General features: G+C 48.8%; 1 protein-coding gene and 1 pseudogene across 5 annotated transcripts; one reads left to right on the top strand and one right to left on the bottom strand.

Annotated features, from left to right (window-relative positions):
* Positions 1 to 721: 721 nt before the first annotated feature.
* On the bottom strand, positions 722 to 17,071 carry Igsf23 (immunoglobulin superfamily, member 23). 5 transcript variants are annotated; one of them, NM_001364025.1, is made up of 6 exons: positions 13,862 to 14,160; positions 10,627 to 10,751; positions 8,121 to 8,330; positions 5,167 to 5,436; positions 2,590 to 2,759; positions 722 to 1,667 (listed from the first exon to the last, which is right to left on the bottom strand). In NM_001364025.1, exons 3-6 carry the CDS (start codon positions 8,278 to 8,280, stop codon positions 1,662 to 1,664), a joined length of 606 nt encoding a protein of 201 aa, NP_001350954.1. In that variant the 5' UTR covers positions 8,281 to 8,330; positions 10,627 to 10,751; positions 13,862 to 14,160; the 3' UTR covers positions 722 to 1,661. The 5 variants fall into 5 exon arrangements, with proteins under 5 accessions (NP_001350954.1, NP_001350953.1, NP_081584.1 ...); NM_001364024.1 differs by lacking the exons at positions 10,627 to 10,751; positions 13,862 to 14,160 and adding an exon at positions 16,968 to 17,071; NM_027308.2 differs by lacking the exon at positions 10,627 to 10,751.
* Positions 17,181 to 18,040, top strand: Rpl7a-ps8 (ribosomal protein L7A, pseudogene 8; annotated as a pseudogene).

Genomic DNA, 27,927 nt, shown 5'->3' on the forward strand with positions numbered 1-27,927 from the left:
GCCATCCACAAGAGCACCATGAATTTCTGGGGGCCTGCCGTGACCTCTCTTTTTCTAGGCATATCAGTAACCTAGATTTAAATTATTTATTTATTTATTTATTTATTTATTTTGGTTTTTCGAGACAGGGTTTCTCTGTGTAGCCCTGGCTGTCCTGGAACTCACTTTGTAGACCAGGCTGGCCTCGAACTCAGAAATCTACCTGCCTCTGCCTCCCAAGTGCTGGGATTAAAGGCGTGTACCACCATCTCCCGGCAGTAATCTAGATTTTTATTTAGAAAATAAGCAAGAACAACCTCTACACTCAGAAGAAATATTCTGTGCCCTGTTCAGCTTGCAAGGCAGGGCAATACGTTTTCTGCTGTCCCAGGTCCTGTGATGGCGTCCTGTATCTCTGTGCCCATCGCAGTAGGAAACCAGGGACATCTGTAACCATTCTGGCTTTTCTATGCCTGCTCCAGCTCCCGAATAGAATAACGACACAGAGGCTTGCGTTTACTAATAAATGCCTAGGCTCTATGCTAGGCTTGCTCCCCAACTAGCTCCAAACTGGTATTAACCTGCTTTACTGGTCTGTGTCTGCCACATGGTTGGTTATAGCGCCTCAGTTTCGTAGTCCAGCTTCCTCTCAGGCTGGGTGGCAAATCTCTCGTGTTTTTCTCTCTTTCCCAGAGTTCCTCTCTCTGCCAGATGTCCCATCTTACTAACTACGCTGCCTTTTGCTATAGGCTTTTTATTTTGACCAATCAGAAGGTGCTTTGGGCAGGCAAATAAGGACAGAGACACATCTTTACAAAGTGTACAAAAACATCAGTCCAACAGATGTTACATGTTGTAAGCAAGCTGGCTGAGTTGGTCAACTCCCAGGGACAGAAATTCTGGGATAACGCAATGAAAGAGAAAGGAGAAAAGAGGGAGGGGGCTGTGAAGAAGACACAGCACGTGAATTCCTTAAGAGCAAGACTGTAAGGAAGAGAAGGTGGGTTGAGAGCAGGAAGAGGTAGAGCCAGGGCCCCCACCTCTTGGGCCGGTCATGTGACTTCCTCCAGCCAATGGGATGGCAACGATGGTGTTAGGTTCTGAACCAGAGGCCTCGTAATCGGTTGGCGTTTACCTTTCTGAACATAAGAGGACACCAAGGAATGCCAGCTGTTTCCACTGATGTTGCCCCTCCAGACAGTCACTGGACCACAGATACTGCAGCAAGCCCCCACCTGCCGAGCCTAACCTACAGCCGAAGCCACAGAATTGCAATCGGCACAAATGGCTGTTATTTCAAGCTGCTAGATTCCAGAGGCAATTCGTTACCTTGCTGAGGCTGACAGATACACCCTTGGATTCTGGGAAATCTTCATGACTTCTGTCAAATTCTTCCTCCTGTTCTCCCTCCCCTCCCTTCAACTAAGCCAGGGAGTTTCTCTTGTTTGCAGTCCACGAGGCAGAAGAATAGAGACAGTGTTCCCGGAATAGGTGGACTGTGAAGATGGGGTGTTGGCAGCCGGCAGGAAGATAGAAAAGGCTTTATTTAGCTGGGGACATCTTGGGCACAAATGGGAGGGAGGTGGAGCTTGACAAGGGCCATGTCTTCCTGTCCTGAGACTCCTGTCCTGGGATCGGCTTCGGGTAGAGATTCATGAGCTCATGGCTTAGCTGCACGTTCCTTATTTCTGTGGGTTCGGCAGTAAAGATTGGAAGGGGATGGAGGAGGGAGGGGAGAAAGAGAGAGTACATCACTGCTATGTGTTGCTCTGCGATCCCTCCAAATTCATATGTAGAGGCCCTAAGCATTATTTTATAATTTCCAGTTGTGTACATATGTGTGCATGCTCCGGCATCATCTCCTCCCACCATGTTGGTTCCTGGAGATCAAACTCAGACCCTCAGACTTGGCAGCAGGTTAATTTGCCAGCCAAAACCCTCTCTGCTGCCCAAGGCTTTGTTTAGCTGTCTTCTCTCTCTGCAGGATGGGTCCTCCCTCTCTGTCATCGCCCCCTGATGCTCTCCCCCCCCCCCCATGCTACCTATCTCCCTTCCTGAGTTCCCATCCTTCATACTCATTTTTGTTGATCATGTTTGCCTCCCTCATGACACACAGAGTGGATGGGATGAGGCACTCACAAAGCCCACTACTGCTTAAAGCTGGTTCAGATTCATGTCGGTCTGTGGGTTGGGTGTGGTTATGACCATTCCCATTTTGCGGATGGGCACACTGAGCCCCAAAGGGACTCCACTTCTCTACAGCTTCCCTAAACGGATGTGAGCCACGGCAGCTGAGCAAGCCCTTAGAGCTTCTCTTGTCACTTTGGGTATTAGTGAGTCAGATGGGCACCTCTGGGGTCAAAGTCATTCTTTCCCATGGGTCGGTTGGGTTGGTGTTTTGTTTTGTTTTGTTTTGTTCTTTTGGTCAGAGTTTAAATTGTTGCTGTTCCCTGGCTGTGTGGTTCGGAATTGATGTTTTGACTTGTCTGTGCCTCACCTATAAAGCTGGGAATAGAATTTAGCTTATTCCACTGGTAGAGCGACTCAAATTGAGCTCAAGTGGGCTGGAGTGGATGTCCTCTGGTGGACCAGTGGGAGGAACGCAATTACCTTAAGTGCCAGCAGTATATAGAAGCAGACAGATCCGATCAGGACTAATCCTCCGATGGTGGCCGCTACGATGAGGGCTATGGCGGATCCTCCTGAGACCGACATGTAGTCGTTCGGCTTCATGGGATAGGCAACTGTGGGAGCCGGAACTGTGGGAGCCCCGGTGGCTGCTGGGAACCGAGGGGAGAGGAGACTGAAGGAGCCACCCTCCACCTCTACACCCTGATTCCTGTCAACTTAGAACTCAGGCTCCTCTGTACACTGTGGTTTCCACACACCCATCTCTTCCTCCTATTTCCAAGCTCATCCATCTCTCTCTCTCTCTCTCTCTCTCTCTCTCTCTCTCTCTCTCTCTCTCTCTCTCTCTCTCCTCTTCCTCTCCCAACCCCTGTGGGGCAGTGGACAGTGCCACCGGACAGAAAACTTGGAAAGGTCGAGCAGATTCAGAAATCCCAGTAATTCTCATAGCTGAGAATGGTAGGCGTTTAATCTACTCCCAACCAGGTTCCTGACCTGGAAAACATGACCACCACACCCCATGGAGAGGACTGGGCAATCAGTCAAGTAGGGACAACACCTGAAGTCCTTCCACATGCAGATGACGCGTCCCTAAGATCTCAGACCAAGCCAATAGGAAACATCTGCCTTTAGACTCCACCCACCCCAAAATGTATATAAGACTCTACCCACAAGGAATAAAGTGCATGAGTTATTTCACCGAAGACTGTCTGGAGTGTCTGTCTTATAGAGCTGTATGTAACACCTTGGGGAAGAAAATTCTCTCCGCATTCAGCATTCATCACTGAAGCTGCTCTAGCCTATTGCACCACTTCCTGCTAGGTCCCTCCCCCCCTTGGCTCCTAGCAGCCCACTGTGCCTAGCTTGCCTGTTGCACTCCATAGGCCTGGCAACCTGCCTGGTTCCAGCCGCCCCGTGGAAAACATGACCACCACACCCCATGGAGAGCAAGTCAGAGGGAATAGGGGAGAAGGACAAGGCCTGCCAGAGCCGTGATAGTCTTGCTGGGGCTGGCAGGGTCCCCCCTCCCGCCCCCCCGCCCCCCGCCCCCCGCCCCCCCCCGCCCCCCCCTCCCCGGGCAGCAATCCACCTGCCTCTGCCTCCCACAGAGTGTTGCGATTAAAGGTATGTGCCACCGTCACCTGCCTAGGAAACTTCTTCAGACACAGGATGTAAAAGCAAAGTGTAACAACAGGAAGTCCTGGAGGAGGGCGGGTGTGAAAGCCTCCAGCCTGGAGATAAAGGTCCTTAAGGCAGGAAGCAAGTAACTCCAAACAGCTCCCCAGTCTCTGGAACTGACTGTAGGCTCCTGGTAAGTGTATCTAAGTAGTGGCTGCTGACAAGCTCTTAGACAAGCCCAGCTGAGGAGACACCCGCAGGTAAACCTGAAGGACCCTGCCAGCCCCAGCAAGACTATCACGGCTCTGGCAGGCCTTGCCCTTCTCCCCTATTCCCTCTGACTTGCTAAAAATTGTTAGGTTATATTCCTAAAGCTAGCCACCAAGGTCTACTCCCTTATTTGGCCACATCCCCTGAAGCAGACTACCTAGATCCAGCTATCAAAGTATTGAAGTCCAGCAATCAAAAGCTCCCTTTGGCTACCCTAATTAACATGCCCGACAAAAATTAAGCACCTATCCTACTGCAGGGCTTCTTGTACCTTTATAAATAGCCATTTCCCCACGGTCACCTCTATTTTCTTTCTGTCCAGAGCCAGTCCTTTGTATCTCTGGGACACATACCTCCTCCCCCTCTCCCTTGTTCCCCTCCCCATCTGAGAACGTGGTCCTGGGGTGTCCTGTGCTGAAGCTGACACTCCTGGCTGTCTCCGTGCTGGGCTCCAGGTTCCCAGCTTTGTAAGCTGTCACTCATGCTGGGGTGGGCTTGGGTGATAAAAGCTGTCTTTGAGTCCTCTGTGTTCCTGTTAGTAACACTTCACCCACATTTATGTAAGTAACCCCAATAAAACTCATCCCTTCACCAAGTTGGACTTTGGTGGTGTTAGGGGAGGGTATCGGCTAAGGACCCCCAAGACCAAGTCTGTCATATATAAAATGGGTTAAGGAAGGGCTGGGGGGATGGGCTAAAGGATAAAGTACTCTCTGGGCAATGCGAGGAGCAGTGTTGGGACCTTCTGGACTCACAGTAAATGTCAGGCATATGACCTGCTTCTAATCCCAGAACCTGAGAGGTGATGGGGAGTTGGAGATGAATCCCAGAACACCTGGCCATCTAGGCTAGTATCGGTGGGCTTTGAGTTCAGCTGAGAAACCCTGCCTCAGTGAACAAGGTGGGGAGCCATTAAGGAAGACCTATCAGCCTCTGGCCTTCATGTGTACAGAGATACACATGCAGACATTCACGCAGATACACATGAGAGAAAATTAAAAACAAAACAAAACAAAACAACAACAACAACAACAACAACAAAAATGACTAAGCCACAGCCTACCAAGTAGAAGAAAACATGGAGTGACATTTTGGCTATAAAGATCTGGGGTGGCTACAGGAAGCCAGCTGTAGACCCATGTGGGTACAGAGATCGCGGGGGACACTTACGGCTCAATGAGACAGTCACCGGCTCAGAGACCAGCTCTTTGTCTGTGTTCCTGGCTATGCACAGGTAAGTGCCCAGCTGATCTGGGGACAGTCGCCGGATAAATAGCTTCTCCCCAGTTCCACATGGCTTTCCATCAAAGGTCCAGCTCAGCACAGGCTCTGGGTTCATGGTCACCATCCACTGCAGGATCACAGAGTAGTTAAGGTCACTGTAGATTATGCCCTTGGAAGACTCGGGGAAGGTCACCAGTGGGATCAGGCTGGGATTGTCTGTGGGAACAGAGAGCAAGACCTCCAGGTGACCTCCCAGAGACACTGGCATCTCTTCTGCCCCACACAGTTACATGCATACATTCACACACACACACACACACACACACACACACACACACACACACACACACATACTCTCTCTCTCTCTCTCTCTCTCTTTCTCTCTCATTCATTCATTCACTCTAATTCATTCATTCACTCACATTCATTCATTCACTCTAATTCATTCATTCACACATTCATTCATTCACTCATGCATTCATTCACCCTCTGTCATTCATGCATTCATTAGTACAGCCCTACTGGGGTTCACAAGCTCCTATGTTCCATTGCATGTGGCCAGTACAGTGTCAGTAGTCACAGAATTAATTATACTAGTAATAATAATACCAGGCTACTAAGTATTCAGTAAAGCTAGGGACACTTATATTAAACTATTTCTATTATAGCTGAGGCATTATTATTATTATTATTATTATTATTATTTTGCTTGATTTGTTGTTTTTATATTGAGTCTCCCTATATAGCTCTGGCTGTCCTGGAACTTACTATGTAGACCAGACTGCCTTCAAATGCACAGAGATTTACCTGCCTCTGCCTCCTGAGTGCTGGGATTAAAGGTATATGCCTCATTCACCAAAAATAACTGAGCATTTTGTTTTAAAATTTCTTTAGTATATTTCTTTAAAACTTATTTTTACTTTATGTGTGTTTGTGGGGTATGGAGGATGTATGAAGATGTCAGAGGACAATTTGTTGGAGCTGGTTCCCTCCTACCATGTGGGTTCTGAGGCTTAAACTCAGCTCATTAGATTTGGTGACAGATGCTTTTTACCGACTGGGGAATCCTTGCAGGGGCTCTTACCACTGAGCCACGCCCCCAGCCCCTCACTAGGGGATTCTAGGCAGAGGCTCTACCACTGAGCCATGCCCCCAGCCCCTCACTGGGGGATTCTAGGCAGGGGCTCTACCACTGAGCAATGCCCCCAGCCCCTCACTGGGGGATTCTAGGCAGGGGCTCTACCACTGAGCCACACCCCCAGCCCTTCACTGGGGGATTCTAGGCAGGGGCTCTCCCACTGAGCCATGCCCCCAGCCCTTCACTGGGGGATTCTAGGCAGGGGCTCTACCACTGAGCCACACCCCAGCCCCTCACTGGGGGATTCTAGGCAGGGGCTCTACCACTGAGCCACGCCCCCAGCCCTTCACTGGGGGATTCTAGACAGGGACTCTCCCACTGAGCCACACCCCCAGCCCCTCACTGGAGGATTCTAGGCAGGGGCTCTACCACTGAGCCACGCCTCCAGCCCCTCACTGGGGGATTCTAGGCAGGGACTCTCCCACTGAGCCACGCCCCCAGCCCTTCACTGGGGGATTCTAGACAGGGACTCTCCCACTGAGTCACGCCCCCAGCCCTTCACTGGGGGATTCTAGTCAGGGGCTCTAGCACTGAGTTCTATTGTAGCTTTGCTTCTGCTCTTTATTTTAAGACAGAGTGTCACTCCCTGAGCTGCTCAGGTGGGTGACCCTCCTGCCTCTCCCTCTTGTTCTATATTGCTAAGTGAAACCATCTACCAGGTAACAGGAAATACGGGCCCCTCACCAAATGCTAGCTAGCTCTTAACCTCTAAAACTTTCTTCCACACAAATGTCATTTTTAAAATATAGGGCGTGTGTTTGAGACAGAATTCCATGTACCCAGGTTGGCCTCAAGCACATGCTAGAGCCCTGGACTTTGCAGTTCCTGCTTTGTTTCCTGAGTGCTGAGACTACAGGCCTATATTACCATCCCCACTATTCTGATTACTTTTCTTTTTTCTGGCACCTTGACTCAAGCTAAAGTTTTTGGGAAAGTAGGAACCTCAATTTAGAAAAATCTCTATAAGATTGGCCCATAGGCAAGTCTGCGGGGTCAGTTTTTCTTTTCTTTGTTTTCTTCTCTCTCTCTCTCTCCCTTCTTCCTTTTTTTTTTTTTTTTTTTTTTTGATAGGGCTTCTCTGTGTAGCCCTGGCTGTCCTGGAACTCCCTTTGTAGACCAGGCTGGCCTCGAACTCAGATACACCTAACTCTGCCTCCCAAGTGCTGGGATTAAAGGCGAGAGCTACCATCGCCTGGAGTCCTTTTCTTGATTAATGATTGAAATGGGAGAGCCCAGCTCACAGGAACAGTGCTGCCTCTGAGAGGTGGTCCTGAGTTAAGCAGACAGCAGGTGAGCATGGAGAACAAGCCAGTAAACACTGTCCCTCCATGGTCTCTGCCTCAGGTCCTGCCTCCAGGTTCCTGCCCTGACTTCCGTTTGTCATGAACTGTTACCGGGATAACCCTTCTCTTCCCTAGGTTGCATCAGGTGGTTGGGTTTCATCACAGCAATAGAAACCCTAACTACAAGACCGACTTTAAACCTCCATTCTTTATAAATTATTCAGTCTCAGCTAGTCTGTGACAGCAAGAGAAAGCAGTCTATCACAGGGGTGACTAACAACACCTGAGAGATGCCCAGTTGGGCCCTGAGGGGTGTGGCGAGTCTGATTTCTGAGAATGGGCCCCACTCACACTTCAAACACAATTCTTTACTTCAAACACAATGTGTTCTGCCAGATTCCTTTGGGACTCGACAGCGTCCAGAACCTTGGTGTGGCTCTCTGAGTTTTGAGCTGACACATCCCTGATGACCAAGCTACCTTCAGCGTTCGGCACCTCTTGGCTAGTGCGAGGACGTCCTGGGAGGCCCTTGGGAGAGGATGAGGTTGGCGGCTGGGCTTCAAGCTCTGGGAACCAAGAAGTGCTGAGATCTTTCTCAAGAGCTCCGGGGACAGGCAGCTGGGTGTTGGCTCCTTTCATTTGGGGCAGCTTGGAGGTGGCTGAGCAGGTACAGGAGGAGAGCAGGGCACCTTGGAGGAGGCAGGAAGGAGGAGGGGACAGCAAGGGACAAGTGAGACCACAGGTGACATACTACCTGCAAGTGGCCTGCTCGCAAGTGAACCAAAGTTACAGATGCTGGAGAAAGTGTTAGCATGAAGGAGTTGTGTTTGAAGACCTGGTCCCCATGAGGAGGCGCTGTTTAGGAGGGGTTATAAAACCTCTATGAGAGTGATTCTCAACCCGTGGGTCATGACACTCTGGGTCAAACGACCCGTTCACAGGGATCACAGACACCCTGCATATCAGATATTTTTATTACGATTCATAACAGTAGCAAAATTACAGTCATGAAGTAACAATGAAAATAATTTTATGGTTGGAGGTCACCACAACATGAGGAAGTATATTAAAGGGTCGCAGTATTAGGAAGGTTGAGAACAAGTGATCTATGATATAGAGTCAAGCAGGAGGAAGTGCATCACTGGGGGCGGGCCTTCAGTGTTTATAGCATGGCCTTACTTCCTCTACGCCTTCCCTTCTTGTGTGTGATAGAAAATGTGGCCAATCAGCTTCCTGATCTTATGGCCATGACTTCCCTGACTGGTTGCCAGCTTTCCCTACTACGTTGGACTGTATCCCTCATAAACCCTTTTTTGTTCCTAACTTGCTTGTTGGGATATTTTACCACAGTAACAGAAAAGTATTAATAGAAGTGATAATTCTGGGTGTGGTGATTACAGCTGGGATCCCATCCCTTGGTGGTTAGAGATCAGGAGGATCAGTAGGATCAGGAGGCCCAGGGTAACCACATGTCAGACCGAGGGCAAGCCTGGGCTACAGGAGGCTCTGTTTCAACCAAAAGTGCATTGATTCTTTTTGTTGTTATTGTTGTTTTATAGATAGGACTACACTGTGTAGTCCAGGCTATCCAGGCTGATCTGGACCCCATTTGTGGCAATCCTCCTGACAGCCGTGTGTGTGTGTGTGTGTGTGTGTGTGTACATACATGTGTGCACTGGCTCGGCGCACCAAGGCCGGAAGAGAGTATCAGATACTCTAGATCTGGATTTACAGCTGTTAGGTCTCACACCGGCAGTTCAAATCTCTAGAAATGATCTCTGGAACTTGTGAAACCAGTTTCTACCTGCCTTAAAGATGTCATTTCCTTTACCCTGTGTGGGCACCTGGGGTGTCTGTCAGCATGTCAAAGATATCAAAGTGCATGTTGGCCTCCGGGCTTTCTCAGTACCACAGATGTCTTACTACACATTTCAAAGCCGCAGTCCTGTCTCTGTGCTTCCCTCCCCTAGGCATTCACGAACCTTCTCACCATCATTTCCTACTCTTCCGCAATTATTCTCTACTTCCACTGTTTCCTCTTATGGCTCTGCTCCCATTCTCCGAGTCCCCCCACCCTCTGCTGCATCACTGCTGTAAAGTTGGCCTTTCAGGGACTCAGTGGCTGCAGCTTACATCATCACCCACTGCGGCTGCTATGAGTTGAGTAATGACACACAACCCCTTTAAAACGCTCTGGTCACCTCAGATCGTTCTGTCTTGTTCATTCTCTCTGTCTCCTGGTCTGTCTGTCTGTCTGTCTGTCTGTCTGCATCTCTCTTTCATGTCCATTCTCTGAAATGGTCTTTCAGTTCATTCCCCTTCCCCACAATAAAACTCTTGTGCTATCTTTGTTGCTCTGTTGCATGGTGCAGTCTCTTAGCTGCACACCTTCTGTTGGGACTCTGTCTGGACTCCACCCCCACGGTTACCTGGCAACAGCCAGGTAGGCCTGGCCCACTATAAAAGGGGCTGCTTGCCCCCTCCTCTCTCTCTTACTCTTTCCTCTCTCTCATGCCTCTCTTGCCCCCTTGCTCCCCCTCTCCCTCCATTCCCTTCCTATCCCCCTCTCCACATGGTCATGGCTGGCCTCTACTTCTCTACTCTCTCTCTCTCTTTCTGCCGTTCTCTGCCTCTACTACTCTTTTAACTCCCCTCTCCATGCCCTGAATAAACCCTATTCTATACTGTACCATCGTGTACTTATAGTACATTGTGTCTGGTCCCTCAGGGGGAAGGGATGCCTTGGCATGGGCCCACCGAGACACCCCCTCCCCCCATATTTTATCACACCCCCAGTAGAACATATCTTATATCTTTTATCCTTTTATAATTACAACACCTTGTCCACAACCTGCTAAGACACCACTTGTGATGGTTTGTATATGCTTGCCCCAGGGAGTGTCACTATCAGAAGGTGTGGCCTTGTTGGAGTAGGTATGTCACTGTGGGTGTGGGCTTTAAGACCCTCAATCCCAGCTAAGCTACCTGGAAGTCAGTATTCTGCCAGCAGCCTTCCGATGAAGATGTAGAACACTCAGCTCCTCCTGCACCATGCCTGCTTGGATGCTGCCATACTCCTGTCTTGATGATAATGGACTAGACTTCTGAACCTGTAAGCCAGCTTCAATTAAATGTTCTTATAAGAGTTGCCTTGGTCATGGTGTTGGTTCACAGCAGTAAAACCCTAACTAAGACACACTGCTGCTTTATCCTATAAGTCACACTGAACTGAGGTCCCCAGGAAGAGCAGCCATGCTGTGAGCCACCAGATGACTTGGAACACACAGAAAAGTGGAAGAAGAGAACTGAGCTCACATAGTTGTTCTGCCGACCTCTGCACGCACACCACAGCACACAACTCACACATGCTAATGATAAAGGTTGCAAGCCTTGGTGTGGGTGCTGGGAACTGAACCTAGGTCTTTTACAAGGGCAGCTAATGATCCTAACTTCTGAGCCATCTCTTCAGTCCCAACCCCTCACCTTTTTAAAGGCTAGGAACAAAATGGATGTCAAGAAACCATATTCCCTGCCAAGGCCTAACACAAAAGGCATACTCCCCACCTCCACCCGGCTGATTCTTCCAGCTCCTTGGGGCTCAGAGAAGGAGTCCTGGAGCTGTCTGGGAGGTGGCTGAGGTAGTGCTGAGGCTTTTTGGTCAGGACTTGAAATGGGGCTGGGGTGTTGGCCTGGTGGAAGACCTTTAGAAGTGTCTTCCAGAGTTTGGGAGATGAGGCGGCTTAGACTTGTATGAAGGCCACTGGATTACAGTGGTGGGGAACAGGTATGCCTATGGAGGAGGGGCCTTGGGAAATGACCCACACTGCCAGCATTTGGAAGGACATGAACAGCCAAGGACTGTGGAGGGAGGCAGAGGCTCTCTTGGGTCAGGCCCAGTGGGAGAAAGGGCTCCTTCTGATCTGGGCAGAGAGACTTAGGGATGGTGGGAGGTGAGGCTGCACATCCAGAAGGGTTCTAACTAGGCCCCAGCCAGAAAGATCCACAAGCACGTATGCTCTCTCTCTCTCCCCCATAACTACAGCAGTCAGGTGCAAGCGCTCCGGGCCCGTTTCTCTCTCCTCCCCTTTCTCTGTTCATGCCCAGAGAGCATCTCTGTGGGGGATGAAGCACACCCAGAGAGAATAGGAGAGATGTCAGAGGGTCTCCATCCCCTTCGCAATGCAAGCCCCAACCTGGGGACCAGGAAAGCCTTAAACTGATGGAGTTTGGGGCTTTATTTATGTTTTGCTGGTTTTGGAGACAAAGTCTTACTGTGTAGCCCTGGCTGGCCTAGAACCTGCCATCTAGACCAGGCTGGCCTCCAGATTTCTGTGGGCCCCCTGCCTTTGCCTGCCCTGTGCTGGGATTACAGGTGGGCACCTCCACACCCACCTCAGGTGGCTTTAGGATGGATAGTACTGGACCTTTGTGTTCTTTGTGTGTGTGTGTGTGTGTGTGTAATATTTTACAACAGCAGAAACCAAACCTGAGTACTAAACACTAGCAACACACTACAACCCAGGGAAGAGGATGTGCATACAGAGGCTACAGTATAAGCTAGGTCTTTACGGTTGACCGCTGAACTGGCTATGACCCCCGTTGTGCTGGTGACAGGACTAGCAACCATTGTTATCTGGAGATGTCATCCTCCTGCCCCAGGGCCTACTTGCAGTAAAACACATAGGATACTTTTTTAATCTTCACACGAGAGTAAGAGGTCACTCTCAGTGTTCAGGTATCCCAACGAGCAGAGGTGGCCTCACTGGCTTTTTCCAAACTGCTTGGACTTAAGCATCAACTGACTTACGCTATCCCTTAAGTTCCGGGTGAGAAAGGCACCTTCAAAGGCAGATATGTGCATTTCCATCGGTCTCAGCGTCAGCCGCAGGCAGCTCTGCTGATCACACCACGAGAATGAGTGACGCCAGCAGCTAGCTCAAACTTGAGAGATCTGCCCTTTATCCGCCGAGGCTCTCGCTCTCAGTTAAAACCTTGTTCTTAAGAACACACTCAGGGCACAGCATGTTGTCCTCCAGGTTTGGGGGTGGAAATGTGCAGGCAGGAAGCAGGAAGAGGGCAATGAGAGGGCAATGGCTTTCCCTTTCTTAGCGGGTACCCAGGCTTGTCCAGTGTGGAACTGCAGCCGAACCCAACCACGCGAGTTCCCAGGAAGCCTTGTCCCATGAACCACACACCACTTTCCCCCCTTGACTTCCGATGATGCATTGGCTAGCACTGCCTCGAACTTCCTAGCAAGCACTGGATGCAATTCTGTCCCAAGATGCTAACACTACCTTGGTGGCGGGTGCAGTTACAATGGTGGTGCTGACTTCCTCATGGAGCGTAGGAGTTTGTCTTTCATGTCTGTTGAGCTATCTCACTCAAATACCCCTAAATTCCCATGTTTTTTCTTTTTGAGACAAGCTCTCATGTAGCCCAGGCTAGCCTTAAGCTCACAATATAACCGGGTTTGACTTGAACTCCTCATCCTCCTGCTTCCTCCCTAATGCTGGGACTCCTGTGTATATCAGCACACATGGTTTATCTGGAAGCCAGGGCCTCCTAAGCTAGGTGCGCACTGGACCAACTGAGACCGGCCTCAGGACCTGGTATATGAATGTTCGTATTGTTAGTTTGTTTGAGACAAGGTCTTGCTATGTAGTCCTGACTAGTGTGGCCTTCACTGAGTAGCATAGGTTGGCCTCGAATTCACAGCAATCCTCCCGTCTTAGTCTTCCCGGCTCTGAGATAATGCTGGGCTGTGATAATTTTATTAGGGCCGTGCTGCTCTGGCAGAAAGGGACAGGGCTCTGGAATTCTAACTCTGATCTTTGCCAGTCCTGGGTGATTAGCAGGGGAAGGTCCCTCTCTGATCTTCTAATTCTTCTTTGTAAAAAGAACTAGCACCTCCCCTGAGGCAGGCAGGATGTGACTGAGGTAAAGAGCCGGGCAGTGTAGGCACACACCTGTGCCCTCAGCGGTGGGGGGAGGGGCAGAGCTGAAGCAGGAGGATTGCAGGAACTTCTGAGCTATGCCGCGGAGTGGGCCTACCTAGCAAGACTAAAAAGGATCCCGCTCCACAACAAAAAGATTGCTGGCGAATTTGGAGCGCTCCGGTTTCATAACCAGGAGTTCTGTGCTGCGATCTATGTGGGCTCTCTGAGGGTGTCCCTTCTTTGTCCCCAGCCCGAGGTGAAGCCATGTTCGCTCTCTCACGAACCTGTTAGTAGAAGCGTCTCCCAGGCAGGAATGAGGCCACGGCCTGAGTCCCGAAGACAGTTCATGTCGTCCTCTGCCCTTGGACCTCTCAGGGAATTCTGGTAGAAGAACCTCGAGGACCCAGCCCCACTCCTCCGCAGACAGGGTCTCTGCCCTTGCTCCACCTCCTGCTAGGAGTCCCGCCTCAGCCTCTTCCTCCAGCACCCCTATTAGTGGTGGGAGGGGAGTGGGCTAACCTACGCTTTAGCATAGAGAATTCTAGGGTCCCCCGTCCTCTATAACCGGCGCAGACTGAATGCTGAGGAAGAAGGATGTGGCACTATACATAGCCTTCCCCTTGCCCGCGTCAGACGGGACTGAGGTCAAAGGTCAACTCGATAGGAGGCAGCTGGAGCCCTCCCCTTGGCTACACTGCCAGGTTCTCTATCAGCCAGCTCTGAGCCCAGCCCCTCTCTGGAAAATGACAGTGTGCCACAATCAGAGAGACATGGCCCAAGGGCCAGAACATTCCAGGCACTTGGTTAGGTGAATGGCAGTGGCTGCTAAAATTGAGCTATTTTTTTTGTTTGGTATTGTCGTTAGTGGTGTGTGTGTGTTTAAGTCAGAGTGTGCTTATTATTTGTCAACTTGACGTAAACCTAGACATATTTGGGAATAAAGAATCTCAGTTGGGTAGGCTGGAGAGATGGCTCAGCGGTTAAGAGCACTGACTGCTCTTCCAGAGGTCTTGAGTTCAAATCCCAGCAACCACATGGTGGCTCACAACCATCTGTAATGGGATTTGATGCCTTCTCCTGGTGTGTATGAAGACAGCTACAGTGTACTCATATAAATAAAATAAATAACTCTTTAGCCGGGTGTGGTGGAGCATGTCTTTAATCCCAGCACGGGCAGGGGCAGGGGCAGGGGCAGGGGCAGGGGCAGGGGCAGGGGCAGGGGCAGGGGCAGGGGCAGGGGCAGGGGCAGGGGCAGGGGCAGGGGCAGGGGCAGGGGCAGGGGCATTTCTGAGTTCGAGGCCAGCCTGGTCTACAGAGTGAGTTCCAGGACAGCCAGGGCTACACAGAGAAACCCTGTCTCGAAAACAAAACAAAACAAAACAAAACAAAACAAAACAAAACAAAACAAAACAAAACAAAACAAAACAAAACAAAACAAAACAAAACATCTCAGTTGGGGACTTGCCTCCATTAGATTGGCCTGTGAGAATATCTATAGGGCATTTGTGCTCTCTCTCTCTCTCTTCCTTCCTTCTTTTTTTTTCTTTGAGACAGGGTTTCTCTGTGTAGCCCTGGCTATCATGGAACCCTTGCTGTAAATCAGGCTGGCTGGCCTGCCTGCCTCTGCCTCCCTTGCTGGGACTACAGGTGTGTACCACCACAACCTGGCCTGGAATTTTCTTGATTCATGGCTGATATAGGAGGACCCATTCCACCTGGCAGGTGCCACCCCCAGGCAGGTCTTCCTGGAGTATATAAGAAACCAGGCTGAGCAAGCTGTGAGGGACCAACTGTGAGGGGCAAACTGTGAGGGGCCAGCTGTGAGGGGCCAGCTGTGAGGAGCCAGCTGTGAGGGGCAAGCTGTGAGGGGCAAACTGTGAGGGGCCAGCTGTGAGGGGCCAGCTGTGAGGGGCCAGCTGTGAGGGGCAAGCTGTGAGGGGCAAACTGTGAGGGGCAAACTGTGAGGGGCCAGCTGTGAGAGGCCAGCTGTGAGGGGCCAGCTGTGAGGGGCAAGTTAGGGAGTAGTTTTCCTCCATGGCTCCTGCTTCAGTTTCTTCCTCCAGGGTCCTGCCTTGAGTTCTTGCCCTGACTTACCTCACTGAAGGACCTGAGAATTGTAAGCCAAAACAAAGCCTTGCCCACTCAAATGGCTTTTGGTCACGGTGTTTTGTCACAGCAGTAGAAATCCTAACTAAGACATGGGGTATTACCATGTAGCCCTGGCTTGTCTGGAATTTGCTATGTAGACCAGGCTGGCCTCAAACTCACAGAGACCCACCTGCTTCTTCTTCCCCAGTGCTGGGATTAAAGGCCTTCGCCACCACAGTGGGCCTATATTATTGTTTTTGAACAGGCTCTCATGTGGCCTAAGCTGGCCTCAACTTCTCATATACAGCCAAGGCTGGCCTTGAATGCCTGACCATCTGCCTCCATGTCTGGAATAATGGATTCTGGACTGCTTGTTAGTGAATAAGAGAATGAAGAATTGATTGCGTCAGATAGGAGTGCCAGGATTTTAACTCAAATCCCCGTGACTCACAAGCTCATGCTTTCTCTCCCAGACACAGGTCCGCCCCGGGGGCAAAGGTCACTCAGGACTCTAATAATAACCATTATCGGATGACTCGGTTATTTATTGTCATTTACTACGCGGCAGGCTCAGTGATTTCTCTGTAGTTGTTTGAGCTGATTGGTTTTGTTTAATCAACTTGACACAAGCTAGGACTGTTGAGGTCTGCCCCCTTCAGCATAGCTGCAGCCATTTTGTTCCATGCCTGCCAGCTATCCCATACTATCCCTGTGATATGCCTGCCTGTCAGTGACACAGAAAAATAACTTGACTCAGAGCAGGGTCATATTGGCCACATACCCCGTTATGTTCTGTGTTAAGAGGTTTGTTAATCTTAAGAAATTCCACAACCATAAGCTTCGCTTCGGATCCATCAATTTAAATATGAACTGTTTTGCCTAAAATGGCTTGAGCCGGGGCCAACCATCCAGCAGCGCTTCCAGGGGAGAGGTCAGGTCAGGGCATTTGGACAATTCCACCAGACCCCTCCCCTCCTGGAAGAAAAAAAGGTCACGAAGCACTTAGGCACCCCTCCCCTCTGGAAAGGAGAGGTTTCATTACATTCCTTAGACCATGCGGGGTGGGGGTGGGGAGGCGACCATTGGCCACCTGCGGGTGGGGGAGGCCCCGAGCAGGTCAACACATTCAGTGACCATTGGCCACCTAGAGACAAAGAAAGTCCTTGCCACCTCATTCCCTAAAGACCAATCAGTTTAAAAGTCACGCTGTTCTGCCAACACATCGTGCCTAATGGCTGCTGCTCTGATAAATACTTGCTGAATGACTGTATAAATCATATGAAGTACTGTATAAATACTTGCTGAATATCTGCGTGCGGGGTCGCCACGTCTCCTTCGGTGTAGGATGGCCCCAATGTACTGGAACAATAAATTCCTCTTGCTTTTGCATCAACTCCTGGCTCTGCGAGGTTCACTCAGGGGGTCCTGGTAAGCTAAGGCTCGTCAGAGTCTTTACACTATCACCTGCTTGTGAGCTAATTGTGGTTTTAGCCTTTATGAGCTGGCCCTGAGCTCTCTCCACCAGAGGAGCAGGATGCCCAAAGGAAAGAAGGCCAAGGGGAAGAAGGTGGCTCTGGCCCCTGCTGTTGTTAAGAACCAGGAGGCCAAAAAGGTAGTCAGTCATTTGTTTGAGAAAAGGCCCAAGAACTTTGGCATTGGGCAGGACATCCAGCCCAAAAGAGATGTAACACGCTTCGTCAAATGGCCCCGCTACATCAGGCTGCAGCGGCAAAGAGCCATCCTCTATAAGTGGCTTAAAGTACCTCCTGCCATTAACCAGTTCACCCAGGCCCTGGACAGGCAGACAGCTACTCAGCTGCTTAAGCTTGTCCACAAGTACAGGCCGGAGACAAAGCAAGAGAAGAAGCAAAGGCTACTGGCCCATGCTGAGAAGAAAGCTGCTGGCAAAGGCGACGTCCCAACTAAGAGACCACCTGTCCTCCAAGCAGGAGTCAATACAGTCACCACCTTGGTGGAGAACAAGAAGGCTCAGCTGGTGGTGATTGCCCATGACGTAGACCCCATTGAGCTGGTGGTTTTCCTGCCTGCCCTGTGTCGAAAGATGAGGGTGCCCTACTGTATCATCAAGGGAAAGGCCAGGCTGGGGCACCTGGTCCACAGGAAGACATGCACCACAGTTGCTTTCACACAGGTTAACTCAGAAGACAAAGGTGCTCTGGCTAAGCTGCTGGAAGCTATTAGGACCAATTATAATGACAGATATGACGAGATCCATCGCCACTGGGGAGGCAACGTCCTGGGTCCTAAGTCTGTGGCTCGCATCGCCAAGCTGGAAAAAGCAAAGGCTAAAGAACTCGCCACTAAATTGGGTTAAATGTACACTAAGTTTTCTGTACATAAATATAATTACATAAAACAAAACAAAACAAAACAAACAAACAAAACGTGGCCCTGAGATATGTCCAGTGCACAGCTTTCAGCCCCCTGAGCCTGAAGCTGTTGCCCTGGTCGATCAGTCTTTTGGTGTGCATTCAATAAGCCATCTCTGTCTGAGTGAGATGGGTGTTTGTGTGGTTTGTAGGGCAACTTTTGAACCCCAACAGGGTCATCTAGGAAGAGGGAAGTTCAGCAGAGGAAAAAAAAACTGCCTTCATCAGATTAGCCTCTGGGGTGTTTTTTTGTTTGTTTGTTTGTTTTTTGATTGGTGATTGACAGGGTGTAGGCTGTGGCCACCTCTGGGCAAGTAGTCCTGTGTTCTCCCCCCCCCCCCCCCCAGACAGGGTTTCTCTGTGTAGCCCTGGCTGTCCTGGAACTCACTTTGTAGACCAGGCTGGCCTCGAACTCAGAAATCTGCCTGCCTCTGCCTCCCAAGTGCTGGGATTAAAGGCGTGAGCCACCACACCTGGCTTGTTCTGTGTTCTTTAGGTTTTGGTTTTTGGTCTCACTATGTCACCTTGGCTGTTCTGGAACTCACTATGTAGATCAGGCTGGCCTCAAACTCACAAAGATCTGCCTCCCAAGTACTGGGGTTAAAGGTGTGCAACTAAAAAAAAAGTTAGAGTTTCATGTGGTGGTGCAAAGAAATTCCTTTAATCCCAGCAAAGGGGGAGGCAGAGGCAAGTGGAGCTCTGCACGCTGAACTTTGGAAAATGAATAAGACCTAAAGTTAACCTGTAGATCCTACCTGCCCAAGGATCAGGTCACTTCCTGGAATCCTGGAGTTGTAGTTTATGCAAAATAACAAAACCACGTAGAAAAATACGGTGGCCATATGGTTTTGTTCTTGAAAATACCTAAAATAGGCATCTCATTACTTTCCACTAGGAAGCCAGGGGTGGTCCTGGTCAAAACCCACCCTGGTCAGTATTAATTAAAACTTGCTTCAAATTTGGCTCAAATGTGTGGAATTGGTTTTTCTCTTGTGAATCTCAGGATTAATGGGGAACTATGAAAAGTCACCACAGAGACACATGGGGCCCTTTCAGTGAACTTGGTTTCCTCACAGGTAAGACAATCTGAATTGTATAAAAAAACATTTGCTCTTGGGCCAGAGAGCAGGCTCCACAGGTAAAATGCTGCCTTGGGACCCACATAAGAGGAAGCAGAGAACTTACTCTTCAAAGTTGTCCTCTGATCACTATAGTGGCTCTCATGCCCGCACACACACACACACACACACACACACACACACACACACACACACATACACACACACACACGCACTCATGCTCTCATCTGGAACATGCACAAAAGGAGGTAATGGGGAGAAAAAACCCATTTGTTTTGGCAGGGAGCACTTGTGTTCACTGAGATGATCCCAGCACTTGGGAGGCCCACCCACACAGTATGTTGACACTTTTGTGGGTGCTGGAGATCTGATATCAGGTCTTCAACTCCATGTGCAGCAAGAGCAACCTGGGCTATGTAGTGAATTCCAGGCCAAACTAGGCTCCAGGCAAAGAAAGAAAGTCGTGAAGTGTAGGAATCTAGCTACCGGGAAGGCTAGAGGGCCTCAAATCTAAGGACAGTTTAATGAGATCCTGTCTGAAATACAAAAATAAATAAAAGGGCAGACCAGAGGTAGTTAGTGACACACACCAGTAATCCCAGCATTCTGTGGGCAGGAGAACCACTGTAAACCCAAGGGTAATCTGGCTCAAATGGACTGTTCAATGCCATCCAGAACTACATAACAAGGTCTTGCCTAATGAAAACAAACACTTGGGCTTCCAGAACACTTGCCTGGAGGGTGCCAGTCTCTGACTTCATTCCTAGCCCTGGATTATTATTTAAGCCTACAACCATCAGGGTTGGCAGACATTGCAACTAGGTTGGGAAATCGACTCTTCCAGAGGGTACTGTCAATTACCCTCTTTCACAGAGGAAAACACCACACGTGAGTGACTCCCAAACCGGATAGATAACATTCTCATCCTTTGTGTTCAGTTGCCCGAACACAAGGGGCAGCGGAGGTGGTGTGAAGGGAGAGCTGTAAATTACAGCGGCGCCACCTACTGTTCAAGATTGGAATTGCATCTGGTGTTTGTGTTCCATGTCCAAGGAATGTTTTTGTCGATTTAAGAATATATTACAAAAAAAAAAAAAAAAAAAAAAAAAAAAAAGAATATATTACTACCAGTTGGAACTTCTTCTGGGTATATGCCCAGGAGAGGTATTTCTGGATCTTCCAGTAGTATTATGTTCAATTTTCTGAGGAACCTCCAGAATGACTTCCAAAGTGGTTCTACAAGTTTGTAATCCCACCAGCAGTGGAGGAGTGTTCCTCTTTCTCCACATCCTCGCCAGCATCTGCTGTCACCTGAATTTTTGATCTTAGCCATTCTGACTGGTGTGAGGTGGAATCTCATGGTTGTTTTGATTTGCATTTCCCTGATGATTAAGGATGTTGGACATTTTTTCAGGTGCTTTTCAGCCATTCGGTATTCCTCAGGTGAGAATTCTTTGTTTAGCTCTGAACCCCATTTTTAATGGGGTTATTTGAATTTCTGAAGTCCAGTCTCGTATGAGGCTATGCCAGTGCCTGGCAAATACAGAAGTGGATGCTCACAGTCATCTATAAGATGGAACACAGGGCCCCCAGTGGAGAAGCTAGAGAAAGCACCCAAGGAGCTGAAGGGGTCTACAACCCCATAGGTGGAACAACAATATGAACTAACCAGTACCCCCAGAGCTTGTATCTCTAGCTGCATATGTAGCAGAAGATGGCCTAGTCGGCCATTACTAGGAAGAGAGGCCCCTTGGTATTGCAAACTTTACATGCCCCAATACAGGGGAATGCCAGGGCCAAGAAGCGGGAGTGGGTGGGTAGGGGAGCAGGGCAGAGGGAGGGTATAGGAAACTTTTGGGATAGCATTTGAAATGTATATAAAGAAAATATCTAATAATAAATAAATAAATAAATAAATAAATAAAAGGAAAAAAGAATATATTGCATCATATATCCTTTACCCTTTCTCCACCTAACACCTCCTTGCTTTAAAAACATATTTTTAAAATTTTCCCATCTATTGTATAAATAATGGATAAATAAACTAGCTCTGTAGACCAGGCTGGTCTCCAACTCACAGAGGTCCGCCTGCCTCTGCCTCCCGAGTGCTGGGATTAAAGGTGAGCACCACCATCACAGGCTGTGAAGAATATTTTTGTCAGACCCAGAATTCCTTTCTTTTTTTTTCATGTGAATGCATGTGTAGAGCATGCGTGCATGCGTGCATGCATGTGCCCACGGGTGTGAGGCATCTCAGGAGAGTGCAGGCATATGTGTGTTTGTGAGTGTGTGTGGAGGCCTGAGGCTGACTGTCAGCATGAATTGTTCTTGAAGGCTCTCCACCTTATTCACTGAGTCAGAGTCTCTCCATTAAACCCAGTTGCCAATCAGGTAGTAGCTAGCCAGCTTGTTCTGGGGAGCCCCTGTCTCTGCCTTCTGAGACTTGGATTTGGTTGCTCACAACCATCTGTAATGGGATCCGATGCCTGAAGACAGCTACGGTGTACTCATATACATAAGATAAATAAATAAATAGTTAAAAACAGTTGCCATGAAAAAAAAATCCCTTACTATTCACAGGGTCAAGCTATCCTAAAAACGACACCATCCCAGAGGGTCCCTGAACTGAAGCATGTGACCAGGACACCCAGAGACCACCAGATATATCCAAAGGCAGATGACACACCCATCAAAAGGAGGTGTCCCAAGAGGAGACATCTGGTAACTTGGGGAGACATCAGGGCTTAGACACGTCAAGCTGAGACTTTGAGGAAAAGAAGGATCATTCAAAACTGACAGTTTTATGCTTACTGACTGCACGGCATGCTCACCCTCACTGCTGCAGAATCCAAATGTCTTTTGCCGAAGGGGACAAAGGATGCCCCTCTGATAGGAGACAATGTGATATTGCTTTGTCGTGCTAAGGATTGCTTATAAAGGCTTATACAGAATAGGCTATATTATATGTATTTGTCTCCCAGCCAAAATGTTAACAGAAATTCAACAGATCCCTCGTTCTAGCCTTTGTTATTCTTGTTTTTGCTGTACTAATCTTCCTGGCTTTAGAATGTATTTTGGCTCCTCTTCATACGACTGTAATACAACGCAATAGAGAAGAAGCTGTCTTCACTGTGTGTCTGCATGACCGTCAACATAATTAAAATAGCTCAAACAAAAGGGGGACGTTAGTAGGAAATCTAGTGGAGTCATTGTATCTAGGGCAAAGGTCAGAGTGAAACAGTTGCTTCCTAGAAGTACCTAGCTGTTGAAGGAAACATTGTAGAATTCAGAGGTTGTCTTCAGTGATGTGCAGACTTCTTTCTCTGAGGGACTTGTAGCCTTCACTTGAGTCAGTGGAAGGGGCATAGAGCCTTCACAGGACCAAGGGCCTCCCCTCCCATTGATGACCGACTAGGCCATCCTCTGCTGCATATGCAGCTGGAGCCACGAGTCCTACCATGTGTACTCTTTGGTTGGTGGTTTAGTCCCTGGGAGCTCTGGGGGTACTGGTTGGTTCATATTGTTTTCCCTCCTGTGTGGCTGCAAACCCCTTCAACTCCTTGGGTCCTTTCTCTAGCTCCTACATTGAGGGCCCTGTGCTCAGTACAATGGATGGCTATGAGCATCCACTTCTGTATTTGTCAAGCACTGGCAGAGACTCTCAGGGGACAGCTATATCAGGCTCCTGTCAGCAAGCACTTTTTGGCATCCACAATAGTGTCTGGGTTTGGTGACTGTATATGGGATGGATCCCCAGGTGGGGTAGTCTCTGGATGGTCATTTCTTCAGTCTCTGCTCCACACTTTGGCTCTGTAACTCCTTCCATGGGTATTTTGTTCCCCCTTCTAGGAAGGGTCGAATTATCCACACTTTTGTCTTCCTTCTTCTTGAGTTTCATGTGGTTGTGAATTGTATCTTGGGTATTCCAACCTCCCTCTCTCTTACGCCTCCCTGGCACTCTAGACAGCCTTACAAATGCTAGCCTGCAGCCACCTGACAGGGAAGCCTCTGTCTTAGGGTTTCTATTGCTGTGACGAAACACCATGACCAAAACCCAAGTTGGGGGGGGGGGGAAGTGTTTTGTAACTTAAAATTTTCAAACCCTACTTTTAATATGGGTTCTAAAATGCTTTAACCTCCCTTCTAGCCCACCACCCACCAGAGGCAGTGGAACAGAAAGGTTAGTAGGATTGGGGGAAGTGGACATGTTATAAATTGTTATTTGGAACTGGAGAGATGGCTCAGCGGTTAAGAGCACTGAATGCTCTTCCGGAGGTCCTGAGTTCAAATCCCAGCACCACATGGTGGCTCACAACCACCTGTAATGTGATCGGATGCCCTCTTCTGGTGTGTCTGAAGATAGCTACAGTGTACATATAACAAACAAACAAACAAACAAATAAACAAACAAATCTTTTTAAAAAGTTGTTCTCTGGAGCAAATCCAGTCTCCTTTGTTGGGAAAACAGTTCATAGGAGTCTGCAGTGGCAGCTCGATCCACTCACAAACACTTCATGAATATTTAAGCAACCCAGTTCAGTACTGTCAGGATATCAAACACGAAAGTGGTGGCTCGACCCAGCAGAGACAGCCAGGCCTCAGGCAAATTGGCACGAGTCAGCAGAGGTGACCATGACCACCTGAGACTCCAGGAGAAGCTCTCTGTGGTGCCTCTCTCAGTGAAGGGAAGATCAGCAAGGAGGCCGCAAACTCGAGACCAAGAAGCGCTACAAAGCTAGCTATGCAAGCCAACCCTCATCACTGGCCATTGAGTCCTATTTGTCCTCCCTCCAAACATCACGTGTCCTCCATGGGTCTTGCCTCAACAAAACAAACAGCAACAAAAGTGAAGCCTAGCATGATGGCACGTCTTTAATCCCAGCTCTCAGGGAACAAAGACAAGTGGATCTGTAGCAGCTGACATCACTCTGCCAATCAGCAAGAAGCCGCCAGTACCTCATGAGAAGTTCTTGGGTGAGTTTCTCTCAATGGCATCACCACGAGTGGAGCTTGCAACACTGTGTAAGGTGACTACAATGTAAGGCATATCCTTAGTGAAGAATCCTTCATCACATGTCCTTTCACATGCTTGCTTTAGCAAAGTATTCTTTCACCTGTGTCTGTTTCAGTGAAACACTTCTTCATGTGTCTGCTTTAGCAAAACATCCTTTGACATAACTGACTTTCCAAAGAAACCAAAAGTTTCTACTTCTGTGTTTATTCAGCTTACACTTCCACATTGCTGTTCATCACCAAAGGAAGTCAGGAAAGGACCTCAAACAGGGAAGGAACCTGGAGGCAGGAGCTGATGCAGAGGCCATGGCGGGGGGGGGTGCTTCTTACTGGCTTGCTCCCCATGGCATGTGCAGACTGCCTTCTTATAGAACCCAAGACCACCAGCACGGGAGTGGCACCGTCCTCAATGAGCTAGGCCCTCCCCCATCACTCATCAACCAAGAAAATGTAGCATAGGCCAATCTGGTGTGGGCATTCTCTCAATTGAGGTTCCCACTTCTCAGATGACTCTAATTCATGTCAACCCGACAGAAAGCAACACACACAACACCTCCATCAGACTGGCCAATGATGGATGTGGGAGGACCCAGCCAACTATGGGCAGTGTCAACTCTTAGGAAGTTCTATAAGAGAGCAGATGGTGTCAGCAGTTAGGCACCTCCACAGCTAGCCCGAGGAGCCCAGTGACAGCAGGACACATCATCACTAGTTGCCAAGAGGCAACACATTCCACTGCTGCCTCGTGTTGCCTGTCCGACTCGGGCACATGCGCCACATTCCTGATAAAAGGAATGTTACTCCTTCTCTCCCCTGCTTTTTTTCCTCCCCACCCCATAAGCAGCCTCTGTATCCCCTGCCCTTCTCACTGAATAAACCTTCCATGTGAGACCTATGGCATGGTGTGAATTTATGGATCCCGCTGCTTAGATCCAACAGGTGGAGCAACTGCCTTAGGGTTCCTGTTGCTGTGGAGAGACACCTTATAACAGAAAGCATTTAATTTGGGGTGTCCTATGGTTTCAGACTGAGAAACAAGACCAACTCCATCTTGGGTTCAGGCTCCATCTTAGAGAACCCGACCAAGGATCGAACTCAAGTTAACCAACAAGCCTGCACCTAGCACTAGTGTCCAAATCACTCCCTAACAACCACTAATCAGGAGGAAAATACAAGCTAAGTTTATGGTTTGGCTCCCAGCAACAGCCAATTGTTTTAAAGGGCAACAATAGCCCCCCCAATCAGGTGTGTGCCAAGCTGACAACCCACCCCCTTGCTTGTTTGCTTGCCTCTACCAATGCTTGCTTGATGCTGGGCTCAGGGCTTCATTACTGCGTCAGGGTGGGCTGTGAGCCCAAGCTCAACATTGAATAAAAAAGATCCTAGTGTGATTGCAAGGAACCAGCTCTTTGGTGGTCTTTTGGGGTTCATGATCCTGAGCAGGCACAACAAGAGGTTTAGTTCATTATTGTCACAGCAGGAAGCATAGTAGCACGCAAGCAGAGGTGGTGCTGATGAGGTGGTTGTAAGTTCTACATCTGGATCTGAAGGCAGCAGGAAGAGACATTGAGACACTAGGCATAGCTTGAGCATCTAAAACCTTAAAGCCTGCCCCCATGGTGACACACACATCCTCCAGTAAGGCCATACCTACTTCCTACTGGTACCAATGGGCCAAGCATTCAAACACATGAGTCCATGGGAGCCATTCCTAGTCAAACCACCACAGAAACTCATGAGGAAGAAGCCAGTAAGCACTGCTCCTCCATAGCCTTCGCTTCAGTGTCTGCTTCCCCTGGCTTCCTTCCCTCAGTGGACTATGACCCAGAATATATGAGCCAAAGAATCCCAAGTTACCTTTGATCCTGATCTTATGACAGCCATAGAATCCTGACTAGGACAGTGAGTGATTATCTTCAGTATTAATTGATACAGGAGGGCCCAGCCCTCTCCCTTCCAGGCAGATGGTCCTGGGCTGAATAAGGAAACTAGCTAAGCATGACCCTATGGGAAGCTCAGAGAGTGAGCCACCAAAAAATATTCTTCCATAGTGCCTGCCTTGAGTTCTCCCAGTGAATGAACTATGACCTGAAAGTATAAGCTAAGCAAATCTTTTTCTCTCCTAAGTCATTTATTTATTTATTTATTTATTTATTTATTTATTTATTCATGGTGCTTGTCACAGTAGCAAAAGGAAACTATGACACAATGTTAACTCTTTCTTCTCACTGTGACCAAATTCTAAATAAAAAGCAACTTTGTGAAGTGCTGTGGTAGCCCTCACACTCATGGTTTAATCCTCATACTCATGAGGCAGGCAGGGCTCGGAGTTGAAGGCCAGCCTGGTCTAGGGAACAAATTCCAGGAAATCCAGGGCAACACACAGAGACCTTGTTTTGAAAACCAAACCCAACTCAACCCAACCCAACCCAACCCAACCCAACCCAACCCAACCCAACCCAACAAAAGAAGCCATCCTCTGCGAAGTGAATATGAGGTCAGAGATCAGAATGGGCTACACAACAGCTTGTCTCCTTCCCCTCCCTCCCTCCCTCCCTTCCTTCCTTTTTAAGGCAACTTGATGGGAGAGAAGTTTATTTCTGGTTACAGCCCAAGAGATGCAGTCCCTCATGGCAGGAAGACATTGTGGATGGTCCTGGTGATGCCTATGTTTTGATGTTAATTCCACTTTCCCAGGGCGGGTTGTCTGGAACGAGGAATGAGTCAGTACTTCATACTCAGATGACTTCTTGTGAACCTTCCCTCGAACGAGTAGATGGATCAATCATTGGTCGAGTAGGCAGGACTTCCGGGTTGGATGGAGGAAGAGAGGAAGAGGAGAGAGTTAGGGGCTTTGTGGATGGGGGACAGTGAGAGGGCAAGATGTAGCTACTAGTGTCTCCTGGCTTATATGGCGAATTGGCCAGGATTCGCCACTGAAGCATTTAGATTTAATATGGCTTACAAGATTAGGATTCTAGTTGTTGCACCCAGCGATTGAGTTATCGTCGTTTCTGAACTAAGTTTGTGTGGCGTTTTCCTTCACGTGGCGGTTAGACTGGGTTCCAGAGAGAAAGGTACAGTGGCAAAGTGTGGGTTTGCCAGATGTGCACCACAAAGGCCGTGTGGGTTTTGAAGCACGGGGCTAGCATGGTAACGACCCGCCAGTATGAACTTAGTGATCTGGGTGTAGAGATTTTGGAGCTCCGAGTCAGAGAGTCTCCATGTGATAGGAACTGGCCAGCGAGACCGCTGGGGATGAGAGTAGCTGGGAGACGTGCAGGAGCTTGCAGTTCATTTTAATATTTCCCACAACAGTGGGAGCTTGCTAAACTGCTTTCAGTGGCATTTCTGTGGACCAAGGAAGGAGCAGAGCTTGAGGAAGCCTTACCTCTGTGGTCCTGTGTCAACTAGCTATGTATGTACGATGGTTGGAAGGTCCCAGGACCTTCCAAAACAGTGCTATCATTTGGGAACTGAGTGTCCAAACATACAAGGCTGTAGGGAACATTTCACAGATGGTAATACCTGGTAAGAATTCTACCACTGAGTTAAATCCCCAACCTCTTGACCATAGTAATTAGTAATAATAATTAATAATAATAACAATTATTATTCTAGTTAGGTGTGTGCATATTTATGTGAGTATATATAGTGTGTTTGTACAGACATGTGTGAGTGTGGGTGTCACAGTGTGTGTGATGGTCCTGGGACAGCCTCAAGTGTCTATTCTTTGCATGTCATTAGAAGCGAGGTCGATCCTTCTTTGCTGCTGTGCAC

Source organism: Mus musculus, chromosome 7 (genome assembly GCF_000001635.26).
Source record: "Mus musculus strain C57BL/6J chromosome 7, GRCm38.p6 C57BL/6J".
Classification (NCBI taxonomy): domain Eukaryota; kingdom Metazoa; phylum Chordata; class Mammalia; order Rodentia; family Muridae; genus Mus; species Mus musculus.